At 55.4% G+C, this 27,116-nt stretch overlaps 3 protein-coding genes across 4 annotated transcripts in view; 2 read left to right on the plus strand and 1 right to left on the minus strand.

Annotated features, from left to right (window-relative positions):
• The window catches only part of P2RX3 (purinergic receptor P2X 3), a 34,740-nt gene extending 29,947 nt beyond the window's left edge, over positions 1 to 4,793 (minus strand). The window contains exon 1 of the mRNA XM_003353865.5: positions 2,609 to 4,793. Within this exon, the coding sequence (XP_003353913.1) occupies positions 2,609 to 2,727 (119 nt within the window). The 5' untranslated portion in view covers positions 2,728 to 4,793. The remainder of the gene's footprint in view (positions 1 to 2,608) is intronic.
• On the plus strand, positions 4,807 to 14,374 carry SSRP1 (structure specific recognition protein 1). Of its 2 annotated transcripts, XM_021083044.1 has the most exons (18): positions 4,862 to 5,022; positions 5,520 to 5,658; positions 6,094 to 6,279; positions 6,932 to 7,037; positions 7,330 to 7,520; positions 7,625 to 7,855; positions 7,992 to 8,095; positions 8,171 to 8,299; positions 8,496 to 8,717; positions 9,440 to 9,512; positions 9,624 to 9,632; positions 9,921 to 10,059; positions 10,198 to 10,243; positions 11,659 to 11,788; positions 12,208 to 12,378; positions 12,532 to 12,620; positions 13,433 to 13,619; positions 13,875 to 14,374. In XM_021083044.1, exons 2-18 carry the CDS (start codon positions 5,605 to 5,607, stop codon positions 13,944 to 13,946), a joined length of 2,139 nt encoding a protein of 712 aa, XP_020938703.1. In that variant the 5' UTR covers positions 4,862 to 5,022; positions 5,520 to 5,604; the 3' UTR covers positions 13,947 to 14,374. The 2 variants fall into 2 exon arrangements, with proteins under 2 accessions (XP_003353912.1, XP_020938703.1); XM_003353864.4 differs by lacking the exon at positions 9,624 to 9,632 and having other exon boundaries at positions 4,807 to 5,022.
• On the plus strand, positions 15,372 to 27,101 carry LOC110259265 (182 kDa tankyrase-1-binding protein-like). Its single transcript, XM_021083047.1, has 5 exons — positions 15,372 to 15,535; positions 18,408 to 18,515; positions 19,575 to 20,208; positions 21,954 to 22,023; positions 26,640 to 27,101. Exons 2-5 carry the CDS (start codon positions 18,422 to 18,424, stop codon positions 27,078 to 27,080), a joined length of 1,239 nt encoding a protein of 412 aa, XP_020938706.1. The 5' UTR covers positions 15,372 to 15,535; positions 18,408 to 18,421; the 3' UTR covers positions 27,081 to 27,101.

Here is a 27,116-nt window from a genome sequence, read left to right on the forward strand (position 1 = left end):
CTAAGCCATGGTCATCTCTCTTCACATGACTGCATCCTCTCGTCACAGGTTTTGCTGCATCTGCTTCTACCCGCTCCAACCCCTTGGTGTCTCAGCCAGGGTGGTCTTCCCATCTCCCCCACCCCACATAGGTCCAAACACATCAGTAGTTTCTCATCCATATCCATTCCGCTTCTGTAAAAACGAGAGATCTGAAGGTCTCCAGGTCTGGCCTCCGTCTGTGACCCCACCCCCATTTCACACCCCCCACAGCCTGTGGTCCCTCTGCTCCAGCCAAAAACCTTTTCTTCCCCGCCTGCCAGGCTCCTTCCCTTGGCAGAGCTGGGCTTCTCTGCCTTGGACCCCCTTCCTTCCTCTCTCTCACCTGGGTTGCTTCCCCTCATCCTTCAGCTCTCAGCTTAAATGTCACATCTCCAGAAAGCCTGGCCTTCCCTGACCAGGTCAAGGACCTCTATCCTAGCCGCCCTCTCAGCACCGTCCGTCTCTTCTTCAACCCTGAGCCACAGCTGGAATTTGACATTTGTTTGCGGGGTTGATTTGATTAATGCCCATCTCTGGCACCAGAAGCTCCAGAAGGGTGAGGACCCTTCCTGTTTTTGCCCACTGCTTTCTGCTCCACGCAGAACGCCTCCCGTGAAAAGATGCTCCATACATTTTTGCTTCATTCAGGACAATGGATTTGTAAATCCTAACGGTGCTTGGGCTCACGTGCACAAAGATGGGGCCCGGGGGGTGGGGAGGCTGGGCCGAAGAGCGCACTGATGGCAGGCGCTGCTCCGTGGGGAGCTGTCAGGCTGGGAGATGGATGGGCTTGGGTACCAAGACGCCAAAGAGCCTCTCACGCCCGCCCCAGCAGGCGGGGCTCCAGCACGGAGGATAGAGCCTCAGATGGATCAAGATGAGAGGGCAGTGTGTGGGTGGGGGCGAGCCGATGGGGCCTGGAGCCTGCCGTGTCTACCCTCCATCAATCTCCAGCTTGGAGCCAACAAGGCCAGGCTGGCCAGCCCGGAATGTGCTGAGGCAGCTTTGACACTCACCTGGACCCACATACCATTTTGCGGTTGTAGACAATAGCGTCACATACGCACACGAACATGGAGTCTCTAAGAACCAACTCCCAGCTGAGCCCTGGGGCTGCAGATGGGGGAACACGTCCCAACACCAGATCTCAGGAAACCTCCAAGTTGGAAGGGAACTTACAGGCCGTTTAATCCTACCCCAAAGCTTGAATCCCTTCAACATTCCTGCAAGGAGCTCCAGATGGACCGCCTGGCCTACAACATCTGCATAAACGAAGCCCAGTGCTTCTCACCAAGCACATGGAGCAAAACCAAAATCCCTTGATCCGCACCTGCTCACCTTTCCGCACACACCTTCACACGCTACTCCGACCTCGCAGGCCAGTGGGGCCCCTCACACGCCAGCCCCTACCCCCACATCTCCTTTGCTTTCCTTGTGTTAACTCGTGACAGTCCGCAGTGCCTTTCTGTCGCAGACCCACTGGCCAAGGAACAGCATGAGGCTAGAGACCCCCAGGGCAGGAAGGAAAAGCCCCCAGGATTCTGCCTGTCTTTCCTGGTGTGAATGACCACAGGAAGGACAGAACCTGTTTCCCCTGCCCCTTGGGCCACTGTCCGCTCACGGACTTTTGCGTTTGTGTTTGTGTGTGTGTGTGTGTGTGTGTGCGCGCGCGCGCAGGTAGGGGGGTGCCTCCAAGAGGTGGGGGCCAAGAAGAGGTGCGCAGCCCTTATCGGCTCTTAAGTAACTCCCAGGACGGGTTAGAGGGTACAGAGTCAGGTAGACTCGGAACTGTGTGCTTTCTGATAAAGGGGAGCGTTTCTGGATTCTTAAGGAGGATCTCTACATGATGTTTGGAAAAGCCACTGTTCTTCCCAATAACTCTTCCCCTAACTGGTATTTGTATCTGGGTTTCTCCCCCGCCCCCACCCCTGGGGCAGATTCCCCCACCCCACCCCTGCTTTGTCCTACTCTCCAAGAGCAAGGGCCTCCTCTCCCCTTCCACATCCTCTTCGCACTGTCCACCCCCCCGCCCCGCCCGAGGGGAGTCCCTGATTCGAGAGCGGGTCCATCCTCTCCCTCCCACTCTGCCATCCGCCTCATCAACGGGCACATCTCCATTGTTTCAGCATCCTCCCTTCCCTCTTCCCGGCTCTCTCGCCTTTCTGAGACCCCCAAAGAGTTGATTGAGGGGAATGTGTGTGTGTAGGGGGGGTCTGGCTGTTCTCTGGTTGGGGGTCAGGGGGAGCTGGGAGAGGGGAAGGTTGTGGTCACTGGGACTGCTCCTGGCCGAGGGGGGTCCGCGAACAAGGACTCCTCTCCGAGGGCTGTGTGCCTACTGTCCGACTCCGGAGGATTCACTGGGAAAAGGAACTCATCTGGGGACCAGATGCCCAGTGGTGGCAGCAGAGGCCAATTCCTGGGATGTGGTCCCACAAAGTAGACTCTCCCTGCACTCCCCCCCCCCACCCCCTGCACCCAGAGGGGAGATGCTCAGGCAGCTGGCCAGCGACACTGAGGGGCCGGGGCGGGGGGGGGCAGGACCCCAGGAAGCCCTCCTTTCCTGGAACCTGAAGGTTCACAGACTCACCCCACAAAGTAGGAGATGATCAGGAGCTGAACTGCTCGGTTGATGATCCCAATGGTCCAGCTTTTCACAACCACAGACTTGGTGGTCTCGTAGGTGAAGAAATCTGAGATGCAGTTCATGCTGAGAATGACCCCTCAGAAGGGACCCAGTGGTGGCCTCAGGAGGGAGAGGTCATCAGATGGGGAGACAGAGATCAAGGTCTGGAGGGGGCAGCTTAGAGGGGCTCAAGGAAAGGGCAGGCTGTTCCTTTAAGTCAGGCACCTAAGCCCAGTGCCCAGCTCCTCTCTGCTCTTGACACTCTGAGCTGCCAAGAGTCCAAGGCCAGGGCGGGGGACCCCCTTTTTGTTCGTCTCCACCCCACTCCCCTGTGATGTCATGGTAGGGGTGGGGTCTCCAATCCCAGGCTCCTGATTGCCTGGGATGCAGCTGGCTAGGGCCCTCTAGGACTCATGTTTTATCTGCACTCTGTCTATCGTTTCGGTTCCATCCTCTTATGCTGCATCTTCATCCCGGCTCACCAGCTGCTTCATGCTCTCTTTAAAGCCCCTTGCAACACACCACTCCCCAGCCACCTAATAGCCTGCCTGAGCTGAGTATCCCCTTCAATCCAGAGTGTCTTCCTTAAAGCCGTTCAATTCTGCAGGCGTCTCCTCCCTTCCTGAGTTGCCGGCAATACATGGGTCAAGGGGAGGGGTCTCCTGAATGTTTCTCTTGGTCTCCTGGGTGAGGGTGATTGGGGTTACATAGTTCCTATTTCTTACTCATGTTGGCAGTGACTGAAGCTCTACCTGCAGAGCACTATCACATTGGGTTTTTTTCCTTTTTCTTTTCTTTTTCTTTTTTTGCTTTTTAGGGCCGTACCCATGGCATATGAGGTTACCAATGCTAGGGGGTCGAATCAGAGCTACAGCTGCCGGCCTATGCCACAGCCACAGCCACGTGGGATCCGAGCTGCTTCTGCGACCTACACCACAGCTCACGGCAACACCAGATCCTTAACCCGCTGAAGGAGGTCAGAGATCGAACCCACATCCTTGTGGAGCCTAGTTGGGTTCATTAACCATTGAGCCACGAAGGGAACTCCCACATTGGGTATTTTCTTGTTCTATTTTGTTTTACCATCAGTTTACTTATTTGAATCATTTATTAGATGTCACATGCCTGGAAAACTGGGGCTGTTTCCATCTTGTTTACTAGTTTCCACAAATCCTATCACTGTGTTAGAGTTCAACACATATCTGTTGAATCTAGTTGGCTTATGTTGCTAGATAGCGTGGGAACAGCCATTACCCAGAGGTTAAAGTCGTGAGTTCAGGGAGCAACAGTGCATTCACGTCATCTTGTGTCCCAAGCTGGGGTAACTGTAGGTCAGACTGTCAAAGAAATCTGGAGTTTAAATATTCTGTCTCAATGTTTTGTATACTTGACATCTATTATCAATCATTCCGAATGGAGAATCACTAGACGGGCTAAGTAGATTTTGGGTTTTGTTCCCCAGGCCACTCCTCTTAGGGCCTCAGTTTCCCGATCTTCAAAAGGAAGCTGGAGCAGACGAATCCAAACATCTCTTACTCGTCCAGCCTCCTCTGATTTTGCGAGGTGCACCCTAGGACTCCATAAGGGGGATCTGGCTTATGAAAGCCCAGGCTGCTGTGATTTCAAATCAGTTCTGGCTCCACGGTGAATGTGACACCAGCACTTGAACCTGATACCGCCGCCGCCGCCGCCGCTGGCCAGCCTCTTCCAGGAGACTCAAACCTTGCATTTATCGATGTCAAGTTTTGGGGTGCAGTGAACTCACTTCAAAAAGGATCCAATCCCTTGTGACAGGGGTGAGCAGTATAGTCACAGCGATACCAACACTCGCATTCTCTTCGAAGCCAGTGGGAGGGGTCATTTCTCTCCACAAGTCGTTAAATATTTTCCTTCTTGTCCTACAAACTCCTTTCTATTCCACAGAAACCACTATGGGGCGGGAGAGAGTCGCCCGTCATTGCTACGCACGCACACGCATCTTTGGCAAGTCTGATAAAATGCAACTACACAGTTTCTCTTTAAAGTCTTGTCGTTCCCGGAAGGAGTGTCTGTGATTTTTAAAGAGCCCGACACGCTCCCATTTTCTAGTCGGACGCCAAACGGGCGGGACATCAGTGTAACCCGGCTTCCCTCAGGTCCTCCAGCGCTGTGGACGCTCTATGGGACCGCCTCGAAGGCGGGCCGCGTTTCGCGCCTCTCTAGCCGGCTCCTCCTCTCTATGGTCCGTGCTGGGCTTCCGGTGGCGGGACGCGGGGCCGCGCACGCGGGAAAAGCTTCCCCAGCGTCCCCCCCGGACCCCCCGGACCCTACACCCCCGCTGCGTCCCCCAGCGAGCCCACCGCCCGCTTGCGGGCCGTCTGAGGCCGCAGCTTGAGAAAGTAGGTGGTCGCTATCGCCGCGCCCCAGGAAGGCGAGGGCCCTGCTCCCCCGCGGGACGCGTGGGATGGACTGTTCCGCGTTGGAATCCGCGGGCAGCGGGCGAATCCATTTTAGCGGGAGGGGAGAACTGTGGGCCTGGGGCCGCGGCGCGGTGGGAGCGCTGGGAGGGAACTCGTGCTTTTTGAGCGGGGTTGGGGCGCGGGCGAGGTGCGGGCTCCGGATGGCCCAGGGGTTCCGCTGCTCGTTGCCATGGCGCCCGGTGGAGCGCCCAGAGGGGGTGTCTGGTTGGGATGTAAGAGGTACTTCGGGCCGGCTTCTTAAGCCCCGGCCGGGCCTGGCCCTGGAGTTCTGCAGAACCGGCTTGCAGGGTTCCCAGGCAGGGAGATCGTGAGACATCCCAGGCACAGGAAGGGTTGCCACTAGGCTCCCTCCGTGGCCAGCATGAGGTGTTGTTTTTTCCACTTAACTTCAATCCACTTATCCCTCTTCAATTCAGATTCCCAGCCTGCGTTGTGTATCTGCACAACGTACCCAGGAGTTGGGGCCCAGCTCCCAGTTGAGGCCTACAGGGGCAGGTCAGCATGGCAGAAACACTGGAGTTCAACGACGTGTATCAGGAGGTGAAAGGCTCTATGGTAAGAAGGACTGGGGCTTTTGAAACAGATGGAGGGAGGGAGGCGGAGTAGACTTTTTATCCACTCGCAAGAGCTTGTGCTGATGATGTTGCTACTTTGGAAAAGAAGTCAGTTCGATGTGTATTTGGTAGTTCCCCAACAAGAAGCATTACTGAGTGAGGATACAAGAGTTACAGGATGTCAGAGTTTGAAGGGACTACACCTGCTGCTCAATCCTGAATCCCCAAACTGAGGACCTGCACGGGTTCTGGATGCCAGAGCGAGGATTAGAATCCAGATCTTCTGGCCTTACTCGTCTCTTCTTGCCAGCCCTCACCACTTCAGCTGTTATTGCTCCTGCCTGATACCTGACCAGCCCAGAATGGGTGTTGGGTGGGACCGTCCCTGCTCTACGCTATGGTCGTCCCTGTGCATTTGGGCCTGTTTTCCCAACAGAATGATGGTCGGCTGAGGTTGAGCCGCCAGGGCATCATCTTCAAGAACAGTAAAACGGGCAAAGTGGACAACATCCAGGCTGGGGAGTTGACCGAAGGGATCTGGCGCCGAGTAGCTCTGGGCCATGGACTTAAACTGCTCACGAAAAATGGCCACGTCTACAAGTACGACGGCTTCCGAGAATCGGTGAGATGCCCCTTGCCATAGCCCCCTTTACTGTGCCATCTTCTTTAGTTTTAATCTTCTTGAGAGAAGTGGGGCTCCTTCTGATAACCGTGCAGTTGCTAGTTTGGGATCCTTAAAGCAGGACCGTGGAAGCCATTAAGCAGTCAGTGTTCAGCTTTGGGCTGCAGAGTCTCGGGAGTTTCTTTGTGCTTTAACTCCAGAAACTTTTCTACTGTTTTGATTTTTTTTTTTTTTTTTTTTTTTTTTTTTTTTTTTTGGTGGTTTCTGCCTGTTGCCTTATCCAGGTTCAGGGGCTTACCTTGAGGTTTTAGGTTGGTGTTGTTTTTCCATTTTGAACGGCTTGTGTTAAAGACTTTACTTCATTTCCACTTTCACTAAAGGAATACCTGTCCAAAGTCAGAAAAACACTGTGAGACCTGCAAGCAGGAGTGTCAGTCCTTACTTTACTCCTCCCCCAGCCCGAGTCCAGCCAGTCCCCAGAAATAGCCTTTTTCAACAGTGTTTTAACAATATTATAGCTCTAAGTCAGCGTGGATTTCTGATGAAAGTTTATTGGGGTCGTTTCTCAGAAGCAGATAATCTCAGGACCCTCAAGTTCTGTGTTAAGGCTACTGGGGTTTCACTGGGCTTGTTCTTTCCCCTCTTCCCACAGGAGTTCGAGAAACTCTCTGATTTCTTCAAAACTCACTATCGCCTTGAGCTGATGGAAAAGGACCTCTGTGTGAAGGGTTGGAACTGGGGAACAGTGAAGTTTGGGGGTGAGTCCTGGGGAAGATTGAGGTTTGCGGGGAGGAGGTAGGCTGAAGGGTTTCAGCCTTTAACTTGTTTTGCTCTCCTCCGCTGTTTCTGATTTCCTACCAGTTTGTAATTCATCACGTATTTATCGAGGACCAACACTGTATGAGGCACTGTGCCCGGTCCCTGGGGCACAGTGCGAACAAAATGGTCTCAGTGCCCTGTCCTTTGGGAGCCTCTAGGCTGGTAGGAAGGAACATTGTTTATGCGGAGCCGAGGGAAGGAGCTTGTGGCTCAGTGTGCCCTTTCCTACAGGGCAGCTGCTTTCCTTTGACATTGGTGACCAGCCGGTCTTCGAGATCCCTCTCAGCAACGTGTCCCAGTGTACCACAGGCAAGAATGAGGTGACACTGGAATTCCACCAGAATGACGATGCAGAGGTCTCTCTCATGGAGGTGCGCTTCTACGTGCCCCCCACCCAGGAGGATGGCGTGGACCCCGTTGAGGTGAGGCCTCCCCTGGTCTCTTGGGAGCAGATGGTGCTGAGCAGGCCCTGGGTGGCCCAGGAGCAGGATCTCTGCTGCTCGATTGCCAGGGTGTGCTCTTATAGGCCTTTGCCCAGAATGTGCTGTCGAAGGCGGATGTGATCCAGGCCACCGGAGATGCCATCTGCATCTTCCGGGAGCTGCAGTGTCTGACTCCCCGAGGCCGTTACGACATTCGCATCTACCCCACTTTTCTGCACCTACACGGCAAGACTTTCGATTACAAGATCCCCTACACCACAGTGCTGCGTCTCTTTTTGCTGCCCCACAAGGACCAGCGCCAGATGTTCTTTGTGGTAAGAAACCACTGGGGGTGCATTGTGCTGGGTTTTGCCCCCGTCTTTAGTAGACAGATCTCCCCCACATTCAGTTAGCCGCACGGCCCTGTGGAGCACTGACTGCTGCTGAACTTGGTCGGCTCTTCCTTCCCAGATCAGCCTGGATCCCCCCATCAAGCAGGGCCAGACCCGCTACCACTTCCTGATCCTCCTCTTCTCCAAGGACGAGGACATCTCCTTGACTCTCAACATGAACGAGTGAGTGTGTCCCTGGTCTGGGCAGCTGTGCCATCCGAAGGCAGCAGTGCTTGTGACCACGCGTCTTGTTTGCAGGGAAGAGGTGGAGAAGCGCTTTGAGGGGCGGCTCACCAAGAACATGTCAGGATCCCTCTACGAGATGGTCAGCCGGGTCATGAAGGCACTGGTGAACCGCAAGATCACAGTCCCAGGCAACTTCCAAGGGTGAGGGTGCAGGCCTGGGCTGCCGGCCGGCCCGGGGATGGGCTGTGCCATGTCTCCACAGTAAACGCCTCCCGGGTTGGGCATGCAGCCCCTTACTGGCCTGGTTGGGGTGTGGCTGCCAAGGGGTGTGCCCTCTGGCCCTATGCCCCCTGCTGCTGAGGTGGGCGCTGACTGGAGGCCCTTTACCTTCCACCAGGCATTCGGGGGCCCAGTGCATCACCTGCTCCTACAAGGCCAGCTCCGGACTGCTGTACCCACTGGAGCGGGGCTTCATCTACGTCCACAAGCCACCAGTGCACATCCGCTTCGACGAGATCTCCTTTGTCAACTTCGCCCGTGGTACCACCACCACCCGTTCATTTGACTTTGAGATTGAGACCAAGCAGGGCACTCAGTATACCTTCAGTAGCATTGAGAGGTGAGCTCCTCTGCCAGTCACTTCCCGAGCATCCTGGTCCTGACCTGGCCTCGACCGAGAAGTCTGGCCTGGGGCTCCCCACTGACTTTTCAGGCCTCGGGCGGAATTTTTCTTCTGCTTTCTGGAATTTGGTCCTCCTCCTTGGAGTGCTCAGCCTTTGGCAGTCTCTCTGTTGCTTTTCTTCCTGTACTTAAAAGAGAATGGTTCTCCGTATTACGAAAGCTCTGTGTGTTTAGTGCTAGCCCTTCCCCTCCTCCCCTCACCCCACGATGGAAATACTATCTCCCTCTTTCCTGGAATGAGCTTCGTGCCCGAGAACACGGCAGCTAATGCCTATTGAGTGCTCGCTGTGGGCTAAACGTTTTACAAACAACCTCACACTTAATCCTCATAACCACCCTGAGAAGTATGAAATCCAGACCAGTAAAAAGATGATGGAACCCCCCTCTCCCACTGACATCCTCCCCCTGCCCTGTGCATTTCGGTAAATAGGTTCCCCCCCCCACCGCCTTTTCTTTTCCCAAACTCTTGAGACCATGTAGGTTGCCTTGGAGACTGGCGTCTGACTCTTTCTCAACGCCATCGTCTGGGGGTCTCTGAGCTCTTGGTTGGACCGTGTGGTCAAGAGCTCCCGGCTCCCCTGGCTGAGTGTCAGGACAGCACCAGGTTCACCCCTGCATTGACCCGTCCTGTCTGGTCACACAGTGCATCTCCCCTCACAGGGAGGAGTACGGGAAGCTGTTCGATTTTGTCAATGCCAAAAAACTCAACATCAAAAACCGAGGACTGAAAGAGGTACCTCTGTGGGTGGAGAAGGGTGAGCCCCCCTCCTGTTCTTTCTGTGGGGAAGGGGCAGGGCTTTCTCCGGCCTCCTTTTCACTTTCTCTTCTCTTCTTACCCTTATAGAAAAAAGAGGTGGTGTGACCCTTCCCCTCCCGGTGCAGGTTTCCTCAGCATGACCTTAGAGCAGTTTCTGCAACCCCTTAGGAGCCCCCAGTGGGGCTGGGAGAGGGAGGGGCTTGGACTAACCGCCTTGGCAGGAAGTCCTGGGCCAAGGCCCTACACATCGGCTGTGTGTGGACAATCTGGCCCCAGGGTCTTCTGGGCACTGCTGCTCTGATCTACTCACAGGCATGGGGAGTGCTTTTGAGTGTGCAGGCACCAGGGTGGGCCGGCCCTCACTCGCGCCTCTTCCCTGGCCAGGGCATGAACCCCAGCTACGATGAATATGCCGACTCTGATGAAGACCAGCATGATGCTTACCTGGAGCGGATGAAGGAGGAGGGCAAGATCCGGGAGGAGAATGCCAATGACAGCAGCGATGACTCAGGAGAAGAAACCGGTGAGTTCGCCTGGGCAGTGCCCGGCACTGGGGCGGTTGGCTCTCCCTGGGGCCAGGGCTGGGCTCACCCTGGGGCTGGAGCTGGGCCTCTGGATTTCCCTGGGGGGCCGAGCTGATGTGTCCTGTGCTCTTTTTCAGATGAGTCATTCAACCCAGGTGAAGAGGAGGAAGACGTGGCAGAGGAGTGAGTTTTGGGTCCACCTCGTGGGGGTGAGGTGGTGGCCTCTAAGCTTAAGGGACCAGAAGATTTTTGGACATTCCCACGTCTCAGCATTAGCAGCTGACCGAGGGTGGAAAAGTGACTTCCAGTGAGGTGATGATAAACGGAAACGTTTTGAAAGTTGTCGGGATGCTTTGTAGGTACAAGGGACATTGTGAAGCCGGAAGATGAGTGTGGAGAGAGAATGGGAATAAGGGCCAGTGCTGGCCTGCTTCCCCGCTGGGGGGGCCTTTGGGTCAGGCGTAGCATCTTGGTGGCCTCACCTGTGAAGTGCCAGTGTTCCCCTTGTGTGGTATCCGTCGAGACTCTTGATTGCCCATGTCAGAAATGGACTCAAACTGACTTGAGCATAAGAGGAATTCTATAAGCTCATGTAACTGGGAGTCTGATGCTAGAACTGGCTTCAGGCACCTGGATCCAAGTATTCAAAAGTTGTGGGGAATCTGTTTTTTAATTCTTCTGATTTCCTTATCTTAGATAAGTTTGCTCCTTATAGCACTAAATGACCCTGAGAAGCTTTGGGCAGGTTTAATTCTACTGGTTTAACCCCCAGAAGCGCCATTTCTCTGAGAGTGGGGTGAGCAGTGTGGCTACCGTCCCCTCTTGAGTCTGAGTTACTGGGGTGAGCTCCGATGGGCTAGAGCTAAGCCACATACCTGCCCTTGGAGCCTGTGGTTGGAGTGAGCTCCTCCTGAATGGGGGCAAGGTGGTTTCCAATGGGAATTTGGAACTGTCTTAATCCAGAAGAACTGGAAATTAATGTTGGGCAGCAAAAAGAAAAAAATCTGCCGGAGTCTACTAACTAGTTCTGTTTGCCACATACTTATGAAGGTCAGTAAGCAGATGCTTGTGAAAATGCCTTGAAAATGGTTCAGCACCATTTAGCCAGAAGGTAGTTCCATCTTCTGGGGAGTTCCACGTGTATCGGATAGAACAGTTTGTTATGTGGGTAGGTGCTGGGTTGGGCTGAAGTTGATTTTCCCCACTTTTTATACAGTAACTTATTATCTCTTCATCAGAAAAGATTATAGGGTAGATTATAATGTTTAGTTCAAAGGAAGTAGTGAAGTGGACTTGGCCTGTTCTGGGCAAGATGGGACAACGGTTTTGTCTCTCAAGAGCATGGGGATGGTTAGGGTCTGGGTTAGCCTACAGTCAAGGAGAGCAGCTGAAGCCCACGGCTTCATTTGTTTTTCCTCATTGATCGATTCTCCATGGCTGGGCATGGAGGAAGCAGGGATGGGACTGGTGCTGGAGTCTGCGGTCCTTTTCCCACTCTCCTTTCTGGGCAGGTGTCTTTGGACTCATTTTCCTCCTGTCCTGAAGTTGGGGGGTGCTGTCTTCTCTCCCGGTGTCTTAAGACCCACTCTCCTTGACAGGTTTGACAGCAACGCCTCGGCCAGCTCCTCCAGTAACGAGGGTGACAGTGACCGAGATGAGAAGAAACGGAAGCAGCTTAAAAAGGCCAAGATGGCCAAGGATCGCAAGAGCCGCAAGAAGCCCACAGAGGTGCGGCCTCCTCTAAGGGGGCGGGGGGCGGCCGTTGGGGAAGGGAAGCCACCTTCTTCTGTCCCCCACCATAGGGCCTGCTGACTGGTCCTCTAGGTGGGTTTTTGTAGCCAGTGATGATGGCCTTGAGGAGCATCTTTGAAAGTCCTTGGGATAATTAGCTTCTGGGAGATCGGAAGTAGGAGCAGGCTTCCTCTGTCCTGGGAGCCCAAGGAAAGGGGCCCCTAAGGAGCATGACAGTGGGGTGTAGAGGGGAGAAGGGCATGGTCTTTGCCCTTGGGAAGCTCTCAGTCTGGCTTGGTGCTGTTTAGGCTTTTTTCCATTTTATCCCCTTAAGCAGACGATCCAAATAATTTATTTGGGAGAATGCAAGGGTTTGTGGGAAATAGATGGCTGAAGCCATTTGGGTTCCTCTGCAGGTGAAGAAGGGCAAAGATCCCAATGCCCCCAAGAGGCCCATGTCTGCCTACATGCTGTGGCTCAATGCCAGCCGAGAGAAGATCAAGTCAGACCACCCAGGCATCAGTATCACGGATCTTTCCAAGAAGGCAGGCGAGATCTGGAAGGGAATGTCCAAAGAGAAGAAAGAGGTGAGTGGCAGCAGACATGAGGAGTGGTGAACTTTGTAACTGATAAAAGGGGCAGTGAGTGATAGGCCATTGGTGGAGCTTTTCTCCATTTTTTGCCTGATTCAGGGAAGAGGTCTCATTTTTCTTTCTTTTTTCTCTGTGTGTGTGTGACAGGAGTGGGATCGCAAGGCTGAGGATGCCAGGAGGGAATATGAAAAAGCCATGAAAGAATATGAGGGAGGCCGGGGTGAATCTTCTAAGAGGTGAGTGTTGGGGCCAAAATGGCCTAGTTCACTGCTTTTTTTGGCAGGTATTTTTGCAGGTCCAGGTTGAGAACTGGGGTGTTAAAAATAATAGATGTGCTTCTGACTGCAGTCGGGCGGTGCTTCACAAATCTGGTAGGCAGTTGTCCAGGTGTGGGTAATGTGCTAGAGAATTTTTGAAGTCACATGGATATATATGGCTCATTTTCCTAAGAGGGTGAGTTTTATTTGAAGGTATGGGAAATTAAAAATTATTATGGAGTATAATTCATAAGCATTTTTATTTTTTATTCATTTTTTGTTTTTTGTCTCTTTAGGGCCTCACCTGTTACATGTGGAGGTTCGCAGGCTAGGGGTCGAGAATCAAAGCTACAGCTGCCAGCCTACACCACAGCCACAGCAACGCAGGATCCAAGCCGCATCTGCGACCTACACTGCAGTTCACGGCAACACCAGATCCTTAACCCACAGCGAGGCCAGGGATGGAACCTGCGTCCTCATGGATACTAGTCGGGTTTGTTAACCACTGAGCCACGACAGGAACTCTCACAGGCATTTTTAAAGACAAAGTCAGCAACATTAAGTACGTTTTGTATGTGGGCTGCTTCACGCTGGAGCCCCTGATTCTTTTAGTTCTTCATTTATGATGCGCTCCCTGGGGGCACTTGGGGCTGACATGCCTGGCTGGCTGTTTTCACTGAGCTGGTCAGTGTGGCTGGGATTGGGAAAGGCTCGTTCCAGCCAGGAGAGGTTTGGCTTTGATGATGGGGGGAACCGGAGGGCCCAGCCCCTTTTCCCTTTTGCTAATGTAGGGATAAGTCAAAGAAGAAGAAAAAAGTCAAGGTAAAGATGGAGAAGAAATCAACGCCCTCCAGGGGCTCGTCATCCAAGTCTTCATCACGGCAGCTGAGTGAGAGCTTTAAGAGCAAAGAGTTTGTGTCCAGTGACGAGAGCTCCTCAGGAGAGAACAAGAGCAAGAAGAAGAGACGGCGGAGCGAGGTGCGGCCGGAGTTTGGGGGCTGAGGGTCTGGAAGGATGAGGGGCATCTGAACCGGTGGTGGGGCAGTTCTTTCTGGACTGGGGGTTGTGGTTGGTCTGTAAGAATAATGAGGGGGCATGGCTCGACCGAACGCTGCTTCTGAAGGCTAGTGTTGGAGTTAAGGCAGGGGGGAGAGGTGGGGGCTCTTCACCACAGTGGTTGGGGACACCTGGATTCGCACTGTACTTTGCTCCTAAGGGAACTTTGGTTTTCAGGACTCTGAAGAAGAGGACCTAGCCAGTACTCCCCCCAGCTCCGAGGACTCGGGGTCAGCATCTGATGAGTAGAGAGGAGGAAGATTCTCTCTCCTTGGCCTTGCCCGGTCATACCCCAGTCTCCCCACCCGCGTTCTGGTACCAGTTTCTCCTCATGTGAAATACAGTCCTTCGATTCTGTGCCATCTGAACAAGCTCCTGCCAGGATGCACTTCATGGGGGCAGCAGGGGAGACGTCTTACTCTGCTGCCTCGCAAGGATGGCTCTTTATAATTTGGGGAGAGATCGGGTGGGAGGCAGGGCAGTACAGGATCCAAATCCTTGTCCTACTTTCCTGACCTTTGGAAACTAGCTGCTGCTTGTCCTGTTCAAGTTGCTGCAAGCAGGGGTCATGTGAGGTCAGGCCTGAAGCTCCTAACTGGGGCTTATTTCTACTTTTATTTTGTATTTCTGGTCTGTGAAAAGCAACATTTAATAAAGGGAACTGACTTTGGAAACCATGTTCTTTTGCCTTCTCTCTAGCCCTGTTGTATCATCCCCACTTTTCTTTGTGTTTACTGCTCTCTCTTTTGACCCTTCAGCTGGGAAGCAAGTCTGCAGGTACATCCTGTTCTGTTCTCGGCTCAACAAGCATTGGTTTTCACTCTCTTCTGCCGGGATGGGCCACCTGAGAGTCCAGAAATGAGAGCTGATCTCATTAGAAAGTCGCTCTCACAGTTACACTCCATTAGCCAAGCTGAGGGGCGGCAGGACCGGCTCCATCCTTAATCACCTATGAGTCAAGGGTCTACCAAGGCTTCAGATAATGGAATCAGGATTGACCAGCTTCCCTGCAGACGTGGGAATGGAAACCTGAGCCTGGAGAATTGGGGAGGATGAGTGTGTGTGTGTGTGTGTGTGTGTGTGTGTGTATGTGTGTGTCGTGGGAGTGGTTGGGGTGTAGTCTGAGGGTGTGTGGGAAAGAATGGAGTATGTGTGCGGCTTTTCTTACTGGAGGAAAGGGGTATGCCGCATTTTTAAGTTAGGAATTTATATCTGGGAATGGGGCATGACAGGAGGTAAATGAAAATGAGCAAGGAAAACAGCTTCCAGTCATCCCCGTGGTTCTAAACCTGGAATTATACACGTGGAGTGGCCACGTTGCGGAGGCTCTCAGGTGTTTTGCCACAGGAAGCCTTTCCAGTCCGCCAACGGTTACCTTCTTTCTAACCGTGACTCTATGGTGCTGCAATCAGTACAAGGAGGCTGGGCCTGAGGATTGGGCAGTCCTAAAGCAGTCTCCTCTCTAGGCAGTCGTCTCGGTTGCCATTTTGCCCAAGCGCTCTTTAGCTGTTGAATTGCGTCAGTTTCGCCGGGGTCTGAGCCTGGGGCGGGCCCCTCATTTGCAAGGTTCATGAATAATTGAGTACCTGGGCTGCGCCTATTTGCATACGATCTGGCGAGTTCTGCGGGCTCTATCCACTCCTAGTTTTCACCGGCTCATGGATATTCATGAGGCGCCTTGGGGGCGTGGGCGTGGGTGGAGCTAGGGGCGGGGCCCCGCCAAGGCTCGCACTGGCTTGGTCCCGCGGTGACGGCGGCAGCAGCGGCGGTAGCGGCGGCTGAGACTGGCATCGGGGCACCGAGCCGGAGCCGAGCGGAGCCGGATCCCGGGGGAGCGCGTGAGTGCGCGGGGGCGGGCAGGAGGGTGAAGGAGGGGGCGGGGTTCGGGAGAGGTGGCGGCGGGGAAAGGCATGGAAGGAGTGGGCGCTTTCCAGTCGGGACCTCGGTTGAGATGGAAAGGGGGATCACTAGGAAAGTTTGCAGGGGCCGGGGGGCGCGTGGGAGGCGGGGGACACAGGGGAGCTGGAGCGTGTGCGCGGGGGCAGAGGGTGCACGGTCTGGCGCTCGTGCTGGCCGAGCCAGAAGAAAGGGGGGAGGGGGCGAGGGCTTGAGGCGGAGCCGGGGGCGGGCGGAGCTACTTGAGGGACCCCCGCCCTCTCTTTTCCCGGGGCCTGGCTAGCCCCCTCCCCCGGCTCCCTCGGCACGCCCCCAGCCACCCCAGTCCGCCCCCACCCAGTCCGCGTCGCCAGTCTGTTCGCCGCTGCTTCACATCCCGCGCACAGGTCCTCCGCTTCTGCCGCCACCGCCTCCTCCTCCACCCTGTTCCTCCTCCTCTCCGGCTGCTGCCGGCCCCTCTGTGTCCAGAGCTCCCCACTGGGCCCCTCCAAACGGCCCCTCGCCCCGGGCTGTTCCGTCTTCCCGTTGGCCCTCCCTCTTCCAGCAGTTCACAGGCTGTCCCTGCCGACCTCTCTGGCCCCAGATCCGCTGGAGATCCCAGGGTCCATAGGGGTGACCCCGCCTTCGGCGATGCTTCTCTGGGCCTCTGCCCCGGGGCTCGAGCTGCCTGGCCTCCCCCACTGCCCTTCTGGAGGCCTGTGCTCCCGGGGGTCAGCTAGTCTCCTCCTGACTGCTGAAGGTGGGGAGTGCTCAGAGCTGCTGTGAGTTTACAGCCCTTGGCTCTGGCCTTGGTCACCTGGGTTTCCGGGCTGGGGCCTCTGGGCTGCCGCGACCCCCTCTTCCTTTGGGGAAGGCTAACCCTGCTTCCTTGCTGCCGCGGGTCACACCGCTGAGGTGCCCATTAGGACCCCAGCTGAAAGGGTGTCTTGGTTTTGGACCAATTTGTCTCCATTTCTCACCACCCACACCATGTCCCTGGTAACATGTTCAAGGACAAGGAAACAGTCTCGTGTTTTATTTTATTTTATTTTATTTTTTCTGTCATGTGCCTCTCCTCCGTGCCCACTTGGACAGGCTCTGCAGGGTTACCCACCCACCCACAGGGAGCATCCTGCTCTGGGGGATTGACCCCCATGGGTTTCTCTCTACCCCTTCCCTGTCCCCTCCCATTTTCAAAACAAGCTGAGGCAGGGTCAGAAGTGAGAGGCAGGTGGGTTTTGCAAAGCTTGGGCACTTGAGGTCCCTTCTTGGGATTTGGTGCTCTCTTCCATACCAGCTGGAGTGGGGTGACTTTGGGGAAGGCGGTTCCCACTGCCAGGGGGCACGCGCGGGGGGTGTGTGCCTTGGGGGGGGGTTGGTGCTTCAGGAACCAGGACAGGAACTGAGAAGGTGGTGGAGTGTCTGAAGAACAGGTGATATGACTGGGGCCTGTGGGAGAGAAGGTATGGTCTGGAATGCTGGGAAGAGGAGGTGGTTACCAAGGCTGTTGGCTCATTGGTGACACTGAGTGGAATCACACCAATAGTGGCCAACATTTACTGGGCATTTACGTGTGAGTTAGGCATTGTGCTCAGCAGTTACGTGCATCCTCTCATATAAAGCTTCTTAATAGTCTCAGCAACTGCATCGTTCACATGGGGAAACTGAGGCTTAAAGCGGTAACAACATGCTTAAGGTCACAGAGCTGGAAAGCGGTAGATCCACCCAGCATTTGAATCCTGGTCTAGCAGATCCGAAGCTCCTGTTACCGGCGTCTCAGGAGGGGCACCCATTTGGCTCCTAACATAGGGCTGTGTCGCTTGGTTTACAATTTCTCCTTCAGCCTCCCTGCAGACCCCTCAGGTCAAGCCTAGGCTGGTGAGTGATGCCCACAGATCACCTTTTCATAGGCTGTGGCTCTTCCCACTGTGGCTGTCCTAGGAGGAGGAACCCCAGGGAGTTCTCCCCCAAGCCACCCCGCCCCCCGGATGTTCTCAAGCCCTGTCCCATTCTCCCAGCCCGGCCCAGGCCCGGGCCGGCTCCTCCTTCCTCTTGGCGAGGCCTTGGAAATCCAGTGGGAGGCCATTGCTATGGCAACAGGACTAGGCCCTGACTTTACCTCATCAAATTCCAAGCTGAAGCCAAAGCGATTGAGAAATTAAAGAAAAAAATGTATTCCAGATGTTTACTTTTGATTCCTTATTTTTCCGTGTTTGGATGAGACAGCTCTGAGGGAGGCGGGAGTGGGGCAAGGATATGGAAGGAGGAGGGGGAGAGAAGGGGGAGACGGAACCACTCCCAGCTGCAGGAGGGAGGGAGAGAAGGAGGGGGAGCAGGAAGGGGGAGGCAGGCAGGCTGGCAGGCAGTGGGGCGGAGCCCCAGGTTGGGGAGGAGCGGGTTTTTTCCCGTCTCCCATGAGGTGATTCACGGAGACACTTCAGACTTTGTGGACCTCTTGCTCGGCCCCTGCGTAGATACCTCGAGGGGGGCCACCGGACCCAAGGGGGGCCTTGGGAGTGGTGAGTGGGGTGCCTTAGAGAGCTGGCCGGAGGAGGGAGCAGTGGGTGGCTCCCTGAAGCTCCAGGACTTTAGGGTTAGGAGGCAGGAGCTGGAGAGTGGTCTGGGAAGAGTGGGGGATGTGGCTGCCAGGGGCCTTCCTTGACCTCCTCCAACCCCCTCCTGAGTTCCCTCTTCCTGTCCCACACTTTTCCTCTGCCAGACTTCCCTCGCTGAGCCTACTGCCAACGCCCAGCCCTTTTACTCTCTCTCTCTCTCTCTCTCTCTTCCTGGGTCTTCAGCCACCCCAGCTCACACCCCTTCCCGATTCCCATGCAGGTCTGCTGCATGTGATGAAAGTGTCTGCTCTCAGGGAAGGCACAGCCATGGCTTCCCCACCGCCCCGGGAGACGGAGGAGGAGCTGGGATCTGCTGGCTCTGAGCCAGGTACCTATGGGTGCAGGGTGGAGCGGGGTGGCTGGGAGGCGGGTGGGAGTGGCCAAGGTGGGAGTGGCTGAGGCTTGGCCCCCTACTCTGTCTTGGGCAGCTGATGACTCTGTTAGGGTGGGCGTGAAGGCAGAAGGAGGACTGAGGATGTGTGGGATGAGTTTGAAAGGTTCTCAGCTCCTGTTGAGACCCTTCAGAACTGTTTGAGATCATAGCTCTCCAGCACATGAGAGCATACCAACTGTCACGGTGAGGTGGGCCCTTCCGGCGTTTGACAGAGGAGGAAACTGAGGCCTGGAGGGAAATGCCATGCACCGATGGGTGTGAACCCAAGCCTCCTGGCTCCCTGTGTAGACGCCTTTCTTGCACTGAGCCGAATGAGTGGGTGATAAAGGATTCTATTAGAAGGGCTGTGGCCATGAGTAATTCAAGGTCTTTTCTTTGGCATTGGAATGCCTTATATAGAAGGTAGGTTTTTGCTCCTGGATTTTTTTTTTTTTTCCCTGTAGCAGATTTACTTCTGTTTGGCTTAGGTCAATAGTAAGTTTGCATTCCTGATTGCACACCGGATGACAGTGGGAAGGTGGCCTGGGTGTGCACTGGGGGAGGGCACAGCCTGGAGGCAGAGTAGGGAAGCCGAGCTGGGAGAGAAAGTTTCTTATGGCTGGTAGTCATGTGAAAGGAAAGGACAAGACTGCCCAGGTGGTGGGCTGGCTCCTTGATATGGATGGGCAGGTGTTCATTTATTAGCTCATTTGCTCATTTATTCATTCATTTGATAAGAGTGTTTACCACGTGTGAAGTGGGTACAGGGAGAAATAGGTGCCAGGCTTAAAGAGTTTCAGTTTATAAGGGGGATGGACTAAACATGTTGGGAATTAGGAGATGGGAGAAGATGTTTCTGGGGTGTGTATGGAAAATCACGGAGGGCCTCGTGGAAGAGGTGACATTTGACTTGTACTTAGAAAGATGTGCACACACCGAGTGTGTAGGATGGGAGACGAAGTTCTGCTGCCTGTTCTTCTGATATCCTCCCAACCAACCCTTTCCTTTCGGTAGGTGACCCTCGAGCCAAACCCCCTGTCAAGCCCAAACCCCGGGCCCTGCCCGCCAAGCCAGCCCTGCCCGCCAAGCCCAGCCTGCTGGTGCCTGTTGGGCCTCGGCCCCCCCGGGGTCCTCTGGCTGAGCTGCCTTCTGCCCGGAAGATGAACATGCTGGCGGGCCCCCAGCCCTATGGTGGCAGCAAGCGTCCCCTTCCCTTTGCACCCAGACCTACGGCTGAGGCCTCTACTGGAGGGGAGGCCACCCGGGAGCCCGGGAAAGAGGAGCCTGCTAAAGAAGAGATGCCCCCCTTGACGCCACCGGCTCGATGTGCGGCCCCGGCGGGTGTGCGCAAGGCGCCTGCCCCCTTCCGTCCAGCCTCAGAGCGCTTTGCGGCCACCACCGTGGAGGAGATCCTGGCCAAGATGGAACAGCCGAGGAAGGAGGTCCCGGCCAGCCCCGACCGCCTCTGGGGTTCCCGCCTCACCTTTAACCAAGACGGCAGCTCAAGATACGGCTCCAGGACGTATGGTGTGGCCCCAGGTCCCAGGGAGGCGGATGGCAGGACCCTCTCTAGGGAACAGTCCCAGGAGGGGCCAGCAAAGCCTCCCGCTGAGTGCCCCGGAGAGCCCAGCAAGACCCCCGAGGAAAGGTGAGGGGTGGGAGGCTGGAGGGAGAAGTGAGTGGCGGCCCCACCTGGGAAGGGGATCCTCCCTCTTAGGTTAGTTGTGCAGTGAGTGCGGGCGGACATTTCTCCAGCAGTGTAATGATTAGTGTGTCTTTTTACAATGATAGTTTTCTTTACCAGGTTGGTGTATGTTTGTAGCAGAGTTCAAATGTACAGTATGGAAGTTTATTTTTAATTTTTTTATGTCGAGAGCCATGCTTGACCTCACTCAGTACACAGCTAGGCTGTTTTGTGAAGGGGATGTTAGACCTATTTTATTTAATTAATTTGTATATCATTAAAGATTTGTATTTTTTTTTCTTTTAAGGGCTGCTGCATCTGTGACATATGGAAGTTCCCAGACTAGGGGTTGAATCAGAGCTGCAGCTGCCAGCCTACACCACAGCCACTGCAACTCGGGATCTGAGCCATGTCTACAACCTACACCGCAGCTCGTGGCAGCACCAGATCTTTTAATGCACTGAGCAAGGCCAGGGATCGAACCCTTATCCTCGTGGATTCTAGTCGGGTTCTTAACCCTTCTGAGCCACAACAGGAATTCCCATTTACGATTATTTTTTTACTTTCTTTTTAAAATATTATTTTCCATCATGAGACCCCTTTGAGAGGGGAGGAAACTGAGGCTCAAGAGTGACCCCCATGGTCCCTTAGCAAGTGAAAGACAGAGCTGGGGTTTGGATTCAGATCTGTTTGATTCCAGTGTGTGCGCTGACCTGCTGGGGTGTGTGCGTGCGCCCGTGTGTGCATGCATGCGTGCGTGCGTGCCTGCATGTGTTAGTTTGAGGAGGGCACTGTCTGGCTGTGTGGGAGAGTCTGATGGGAGAGATGAGTCATGAACACACCTTGATGTCGGGCCAGCTACATCCCTGCACAGAAGGTACAGCTAGGTTGGAGACCTTTGCAGATACGAAGAAGGCTGAGCCTTGGGGGAAGAGGCCCAGCGGTCTCAGCTACACATCGGCCATCCTCAGGCAGCGAGAGCCAGCTTGAAGCCCAATTGGCCCCTGGGCCCTTGGTGGCTCCCCTGGGCCCACGGGCCCCCTCCCACTCTTGCTGCTGTGAGGGCAGGGCTGCTGTGGCCTGTGTTGAGCTGCTGGCTCAGACCCCTGCCCTACCCTGGGCTGCTCAGCCCTGGCCACCAGCCCTTCCCTTCTCTCACCTGAAAGTTACTGGAGGGCAGGGTGTCCTATCAAGTCTTTGTCCTAGGCCTGGGCTCCCAGGAGGTTCACACCCTGTCCGGGCAGGGTTCCGCCCTTCCTTGTCCCCTCTCCCTTGCTCCAAGCCCAGCTTAAGAGGAGCAGCTTCAACTTGGAAAATCACTCTTCCCTCTTCCCCCCTCTCCCTCCCCTCTGCAATTCCTCAAGAAGTATTGGCAGGGCAGCAGGACCAGCTGCAGCACTCGCCCTGGCTGCAGGAGAACATTAACCCCTTACAGGCTAAAGGAAGGAGGAGTTGTCTTGGGGGGGCGGCATGGAGGGGTCTGGGCAAGCTGGATGCTTTTCCCCAAGGAGCTGGGGGAAGTTAACCCTCGATGGGCAGATGGGGAACAGGCCCTGTCTCCGGGGCACTTTCTCTGCGGAAAGTGCACAGCGTCTCTGTCCCCCGTGGTTCTCAGCAGGGCACAGTAGTAAATGCCTGTGGCCGATGGAGGGGGGACAGATGGGACTTCTCCATTCTTTGCCTCCATTTCCCCTCTTTCTCCCTCGCAGGAACTCCCCGTCAGACCTGGCCTTCAACGGGGACCTGGTTGCGCCAGCCAGCTCTGAGCCACCTACTGACGTGAGTTATCCTCCTATTTTGAGTCAGAATCATGGAATTTTAGAGTTGGAAGGGTCATCTGAGATCATCTGTGCCACTTCACTGTTCAGATGGGGAAACAGAGGCGAGGAGGAGGTGACTTGCCCAAGGGCTGGTCCCAGGACACAGATTTCTCAACTCCCAGGCCACGGTGGCTAAGTGTGGCTCAGGCCCTGAAGCTGCTTATCGTTTCCATGACAACTGTCATTGACTGCCTACTGTGTGCTGGGCGCATCCCAGGAATGCTGACTGACTTAATCCCTGTGCTAACTCTAGCGAGTAGGCCTGTTGGTCCCACAGGAAAGGTGACACCAGGGCTTACAAAGGTTAAGTAACTACTCAGGGCTGAGGCAGGATCTGAAGGGTCTGACCGCCTGGACCACCTTCTCAGGGTTCAGAAGAGAGGAGGAGTCCTTTCTTTGGGGTTTCCTGTTACTGCCTGCACCCCCGGCCCCCACAGTGGAGGCAGAGGATGGCCGCCTTGCTTTCCTGGGTAAATAATACAAAGGGTGCCCTTTGCTAGTCAGAGGCTGTCCTGTCTGCCCTATGGGGGCGACCTGGCTCTATTTTTTTTTGTTTGTTTTTTGTTTTTTCTAGGGCCGCTCCCACGGCATATGGAGGTTCCCAGGCTAGGGGTCCAATCGCCTACGCCAGAGCCATAGCAGTGCCAGATCTGAGCCGTGTCTGTGACCCACACCACAGCTCACGACAACGCCAGCTTGTTAACCCACTGATCGAGGCCAGGGATCGAACCCACGACCTCATGGTTCCTAGTTGGATTCGTTAACCACTGTGCCACAAATGGAACTCCATGACCTGGCTCTGTTCATTTGTCCATCCAGAAGTATTTTCTGAGCCTCTCCTGTGACCCGGGGGCTGGGGAAACAGCAGAGAACAAAACACCCACTGCCCTTGCTCTCTAGGCAGTGAGCTGACCTTCTAACGCGGGGAGCCAGGTACCCACACAGCTGTCCCTGTGAACCAGCAGATCCATAGCGTGCGGTGTGTCAGACAGGCTCTGGGGGCGCAGAGTGAGGGTGGTTGTGAAAGGTCTTACTGTAGAGAGGGTGAGGGAGTGAACTGTGTGGGTATTTGGGGAACAGTGTTCTTGGCAGAGGGAACAGCAAGTACAAAGGACTTGGTACCTTCTTGGCACAGGAGCCGGGATGTCTGCATTGCAGTGAGAGAGAAGGAGTTGGGCTGTAGCGAGGACCAGTTCCCAGAGGTGATAGGCCAATGGCACAAGGTTCCTGCCACTGGGAGGACCTTGGCTTACATGAGGGGCAAAGCCTTTGAGGGATTGGAGGAGAGGAGTGACCTCTGCTGGCCTGGTTGTAAAAGGTCCCCTTTCCCTCTTGGTTGCTGGGAGTTGAGGGCAGCAGCAGCAGCAGGGACCAGGCAGGGCTTTGGGATAACTTAAGTGAGAGATGATGGTGGCGTGGACCCTGGAGGTAGCTGGGGGTAGAGGGGGTGAGCAGGCGTGGACTCTGGCTAGAATCTGAAGGTGAGGTGGGTGGATTTGCAAGTAGATTGGTAGGAGGAGAGAGTGTGTGCAGAATTAAGGATGATGCCAGGGCTTCTGGCCTGAGCGACTGGAAGTGTACCCTTTACTGAGAAGGGGACTTTATGGTGAAGCAGGATGGGGGAAATCGGAGGAGCTTGCTTCTGGATTTGTTGACTTGGGTATGCCTCATAGATGTCCAGGAAATGTCAAGTGGGCAGTGGCCTCTTTGCATCTGGAGTGCCAGGGACCTGTCAGTGTACAGAGGGTGATAAAGACCCCTGCACTCACCAAGGGAGTGGGTGTGGCATAGGACGGAGGCCTCACAGAGGAACCTGGAAGAAGCAGGAAGGAGCGGCCAGCATGGGGCGCTGGAGGCCAAAGAATGAGTAGCTTCCAGGACCAGTGGTCAAACACTGCCCGTGAGGCATGGCAGGTGAGCCCTGAGAATGGGCTTTAGCTGCAGGAGGTCCTGGGTGACCTTGAGCCGTGGGGTGGCAAGGTGAGGAAAGAAGCCTGTATGGAGGGGGTTCCACAGAGAATGGGCGAGAGGTGACAGACACCGAACGGAGAGCACGTGTCTAAGAAAAAGGGAGAAGGGTGGGGTCAACAGCACGGGGTGTTGTTGTTTTTTTTTTTAAGACTGAAAAAAGGAGAGCAGTTTGCTGATGGAAATGATCCAGGACAGAAGGAAAAAAATCAGTGATGCAGGACAGAGAGGGGAGGGTTGGCCTTAGCTGTGAGCAAGGCTGGTTCTGGCAGGGAGCAGAGCGCCTGGGCTCCCGTGCAGGCGCAGGGCTGTGGGTGAGGGGTGCGGGTGTCCTCTGCTGACGTTGCTCAGGGAAGGACCACAAGGCTGTGGGCTGAGAGAGGCCGGGAGGAGGTGTGGAAGCTCGAGGAGACCAGATGGGAAAGCGTTGCCTGGGAGGCTGGGGGGCGCGTGGAAGGGGCGGCGGGTTGGCTGGGCCGCTCTGGCTCTCGGGCCCCCTAAGGGCAGGGGTGGCACAGCTGAAGTGGGACCCAGCCCTCCCGGTTGCATGCTTTTCTGCAGCCATGTCCAGGCCGCCTGCCCGGGTGCAGCTTTGAGGCTGTGAGGAGCTGTGTGTAAACAGATTGAACAGTCGGGTGAGGGAGGGAGTTCAGTGAGCCGTGTAAAAAAGGGACTTGGGTGGCGGTAAAGAGAGAAGGGAGGGCAGGAGGGGGTTAGGGGCTGGGGGGAAGGAAGGAGGGTTAGTGGTTGTGCTTCTCAGAGGGGCTGAAGGAGTAAGGGCAGTGAGGAGATGGACAGAGGGAGCTGGACAGATGGAGGTGGGAGTGGGCGAGCGACACTCATTTTGAATGAGGCTCTTGGGAGTTCCGGTCTCGGCTCAGTGGTTAATGAACCTGACTAGTTTCCATGAGGACGTATGTTTGATCCCCGGCCTTGCTCAGTGGGTTAAGGATCCAGCGTTGCCGTGAGCTGTGGTGCAGGCCAGCAGCTACGGCTCGATTGGACCCCTAGCCTAGCATATGCCGTGCGTGTGGGCCTAAAAAGACAAAAAAAAAAGAGGATGAGACTGTGGAGGGGCAGCAGTCAGGGGTATGACTCTGGGAGAGCTGGATCGCAAAGTAATGGGGGAAACAGGTCAAGAAGCAGAGCTAGGGTGCCGGACAGGGCGACTGTGGCTGTTGGAATCGCTGCCCATTACAAGGGGTGGCGGTGGGGAGGGTTGCAGTGATCCAGGAGCTTTGCTTTTGAAGGAAGGAGGGGTCTCTACGGGGCTCAGACAGGAGGGATTCTGGATGGTGGAGTTTAAGGGCACAAGCTTTACGGAGGTGTAGCTGATTTGCAAAGATGTGTTAATTTCTGCTGTGGGCATGAGCTTTAAAACCAGAGATTTAGGAGTTCTCTAAATTGCTGGGTTAAGCACCCAACTAGTATCCAGGAGGATGTGGTTTCACCTCTGACCTTGCTCAGTGGGTTAAGGATCCAGTTTGCTGTGAGCTGCTGTGTGGGTCACAGATTGGCTCAGATCTGGTATGGCTGTGGCTGTGGTGTAGGCCTTAGCTGCAGTTCGGATTCGACCCCTAGCCTGGGAACATCCATATGCCATGGGTGTGGCTCTAAAATAAATAAATAAATAAACCAACCCAGAGATTTGTTGGAAGGTGGAGGGGATGGAAGTTGGCCTCGAGAAGGAGGCAGGATGGCTCCCTGTGCACAGACCCAGCAGTGACGGTGTGGGAGAAACGGCCCCACTGGAGAGAGAACAGGACCAGCGTGACCTGGGGCAGGGGGCAGAGGTCAGATAAAGCAAGACTCACTTCACTGCCTGGGGACAGGCCGAGGGGAGGGGTAGAATGCCTGGTGCTGGTGGCCCCAGTGCCCCACAGCATCCATTCTTCCTCTGAGTCTAATCCCGAGAGGCCGTGTGCATGAATCTTATTCAAACCTTACCTAACGCTGTGGCCACCAGCTTCAGGGTGCAGATGGGGAAGCTGGGGCTTAGCATGACAGGAGGGCATATGGCTTAAAAGAGAGGGTGGCTTCAGGCCAGGTGCTTCAGGTCCCCCGGAGCCTTTTGCCTGCATGCCAAGGCTGCCTACCTCCTTGGGTGGAGCTGGGACCTGTGGATGCCCAGAGCAGGGTGGAAAGCTCCATGCCTCCCCCATAGCTGTTCCTGGGAGCTGGCCTGGAGCCCCACTCTGAGGCCAAACCTCTGCACACACGGACGGCCAGGTTCCCAGTTTGCCTTTTCCCTTTATAAAGCCAGGGTTCTTGATCCATGAACCATGGGCCTTTGGGAGGTCCTTGGAAGAGCTTTGGGGTGTGTGAGTGGGAGGGTTTGAACCACCTGGAGTGCCGTGAGTGATGCTCAAGGGAACAAGACGATGTGCATTTTGTGGAGAAGGGGCCAGAAGGAGGGGGTCTGTGAACCCTAAGAATCCCAGACACCCTAAGTCAAGGTCATTTGGGAGCCTCTTGCTACTGTCCTGAGGGGCTGTGCCTCGGAGCCCTGGTTTCTCCTGTGGAGCGAGAGGATGAGGCAGCCACAACCTGGGCCCTTGGGATTGGCCGCTGAGCAGTGAGTGATGGCTTTTCACCTTTCTCTCGCAGGTTTCCAAGCCTCTGGTCCCCTTAAGTCCAGGCCCCACCTTGGAGAATGGAGACTCTGCCGCCCCAGCCTTTGGCCCAGAAGCCTCAGGCCCAGCCCTCACGTCTCCCCACCTTTACTCACCTGATAAGAGTTCTCACCATCACCGCTTCCAGAACCCCAGAGCCCTGGGGTTCCCGGGGCTTCTCCCTGCCTCCCCAAGACTCCAGCATCCCCAACCATGGCCCCGCCTGGTGAGGGCTCCTGCCACCTACCTAGTCTGGGGCTCCCTGTTGTGGAACCCCAGAGGCCCCCAGACCTGGCAGCCCTCTCCTCCCGGAGGTCTTGGGGCACCACAGCTCAGAGCAGCCCCCAGCCGCCTCGCCCCAGCCCCTGACAGAGGGTGGAGAGTTGCTGAACCTCCCTCGGACGTTTCCATCTGGGGAAGTGGCGGCCACTGGTGATGCGGCTGTCCGTCCAGTCACCCTGGCATCTCTCTC

Source organism: Sus scrofa, chromosome 2 (genome assembly GCF_000003025.6).
Source record: "Sus scrofa isolate TJ Tabasco breed Duroc chromosome 2, Sscrofa11.1, whole genome shotgun sequence".
Classification (NCBI taxonomy): Eukaryota; Metazoa; Chordata; class Mammalia; order Artiodactyla; family Suidae; genus Sus; species Sus scrofa.

Bases quoted from the DNA above. Each gene is read 5' to 3' on its own strand.
- SSRP1 (XM_021083044.1), top strand. From the start codon at position 5,605: ATGGCAGAAACACTGGAGTTCAACGACGTGTATCAGGAGGTGAAAGGC. The intron at 5,659-6,093 runs GTAAGAAGGACT...TTTTCCCAACAG, and splicing joins AGGAGGTGAAAGGCTCTATG to AATGATGGTCGGCTGAGGTT. The intron at 8,096-8,170 runs GTGAGTGTGTCC...TCTTGTTTGCAG, and splicing joins TTGACTCTCAACATGAACGA to GGAAGAGGTGGAGAAGCGCT.
- LOC110259265 (XM_021083047.1), top strand. From the start codon at position 18,422: ATGAAAGTGTCTGCTCTCAGGGAAGGCACAGCCATGGCTTCCCCACCG. The intron at 18,516-19,574 runs GTACCTATGGGT...TCCTTTCGGTAG, and splicing joins ATCTGCTGGCTCTGAGCCAG to GTGACCCTCGAGCCAAACCC. The intron at 20,209-21,953 runs GTGAGGGGTGGG...TCTCCCTCGCAG, and splicing joins AGCAAGACCCCCGAGGAAAG to GAACTCCCCGTCAGACCTGG.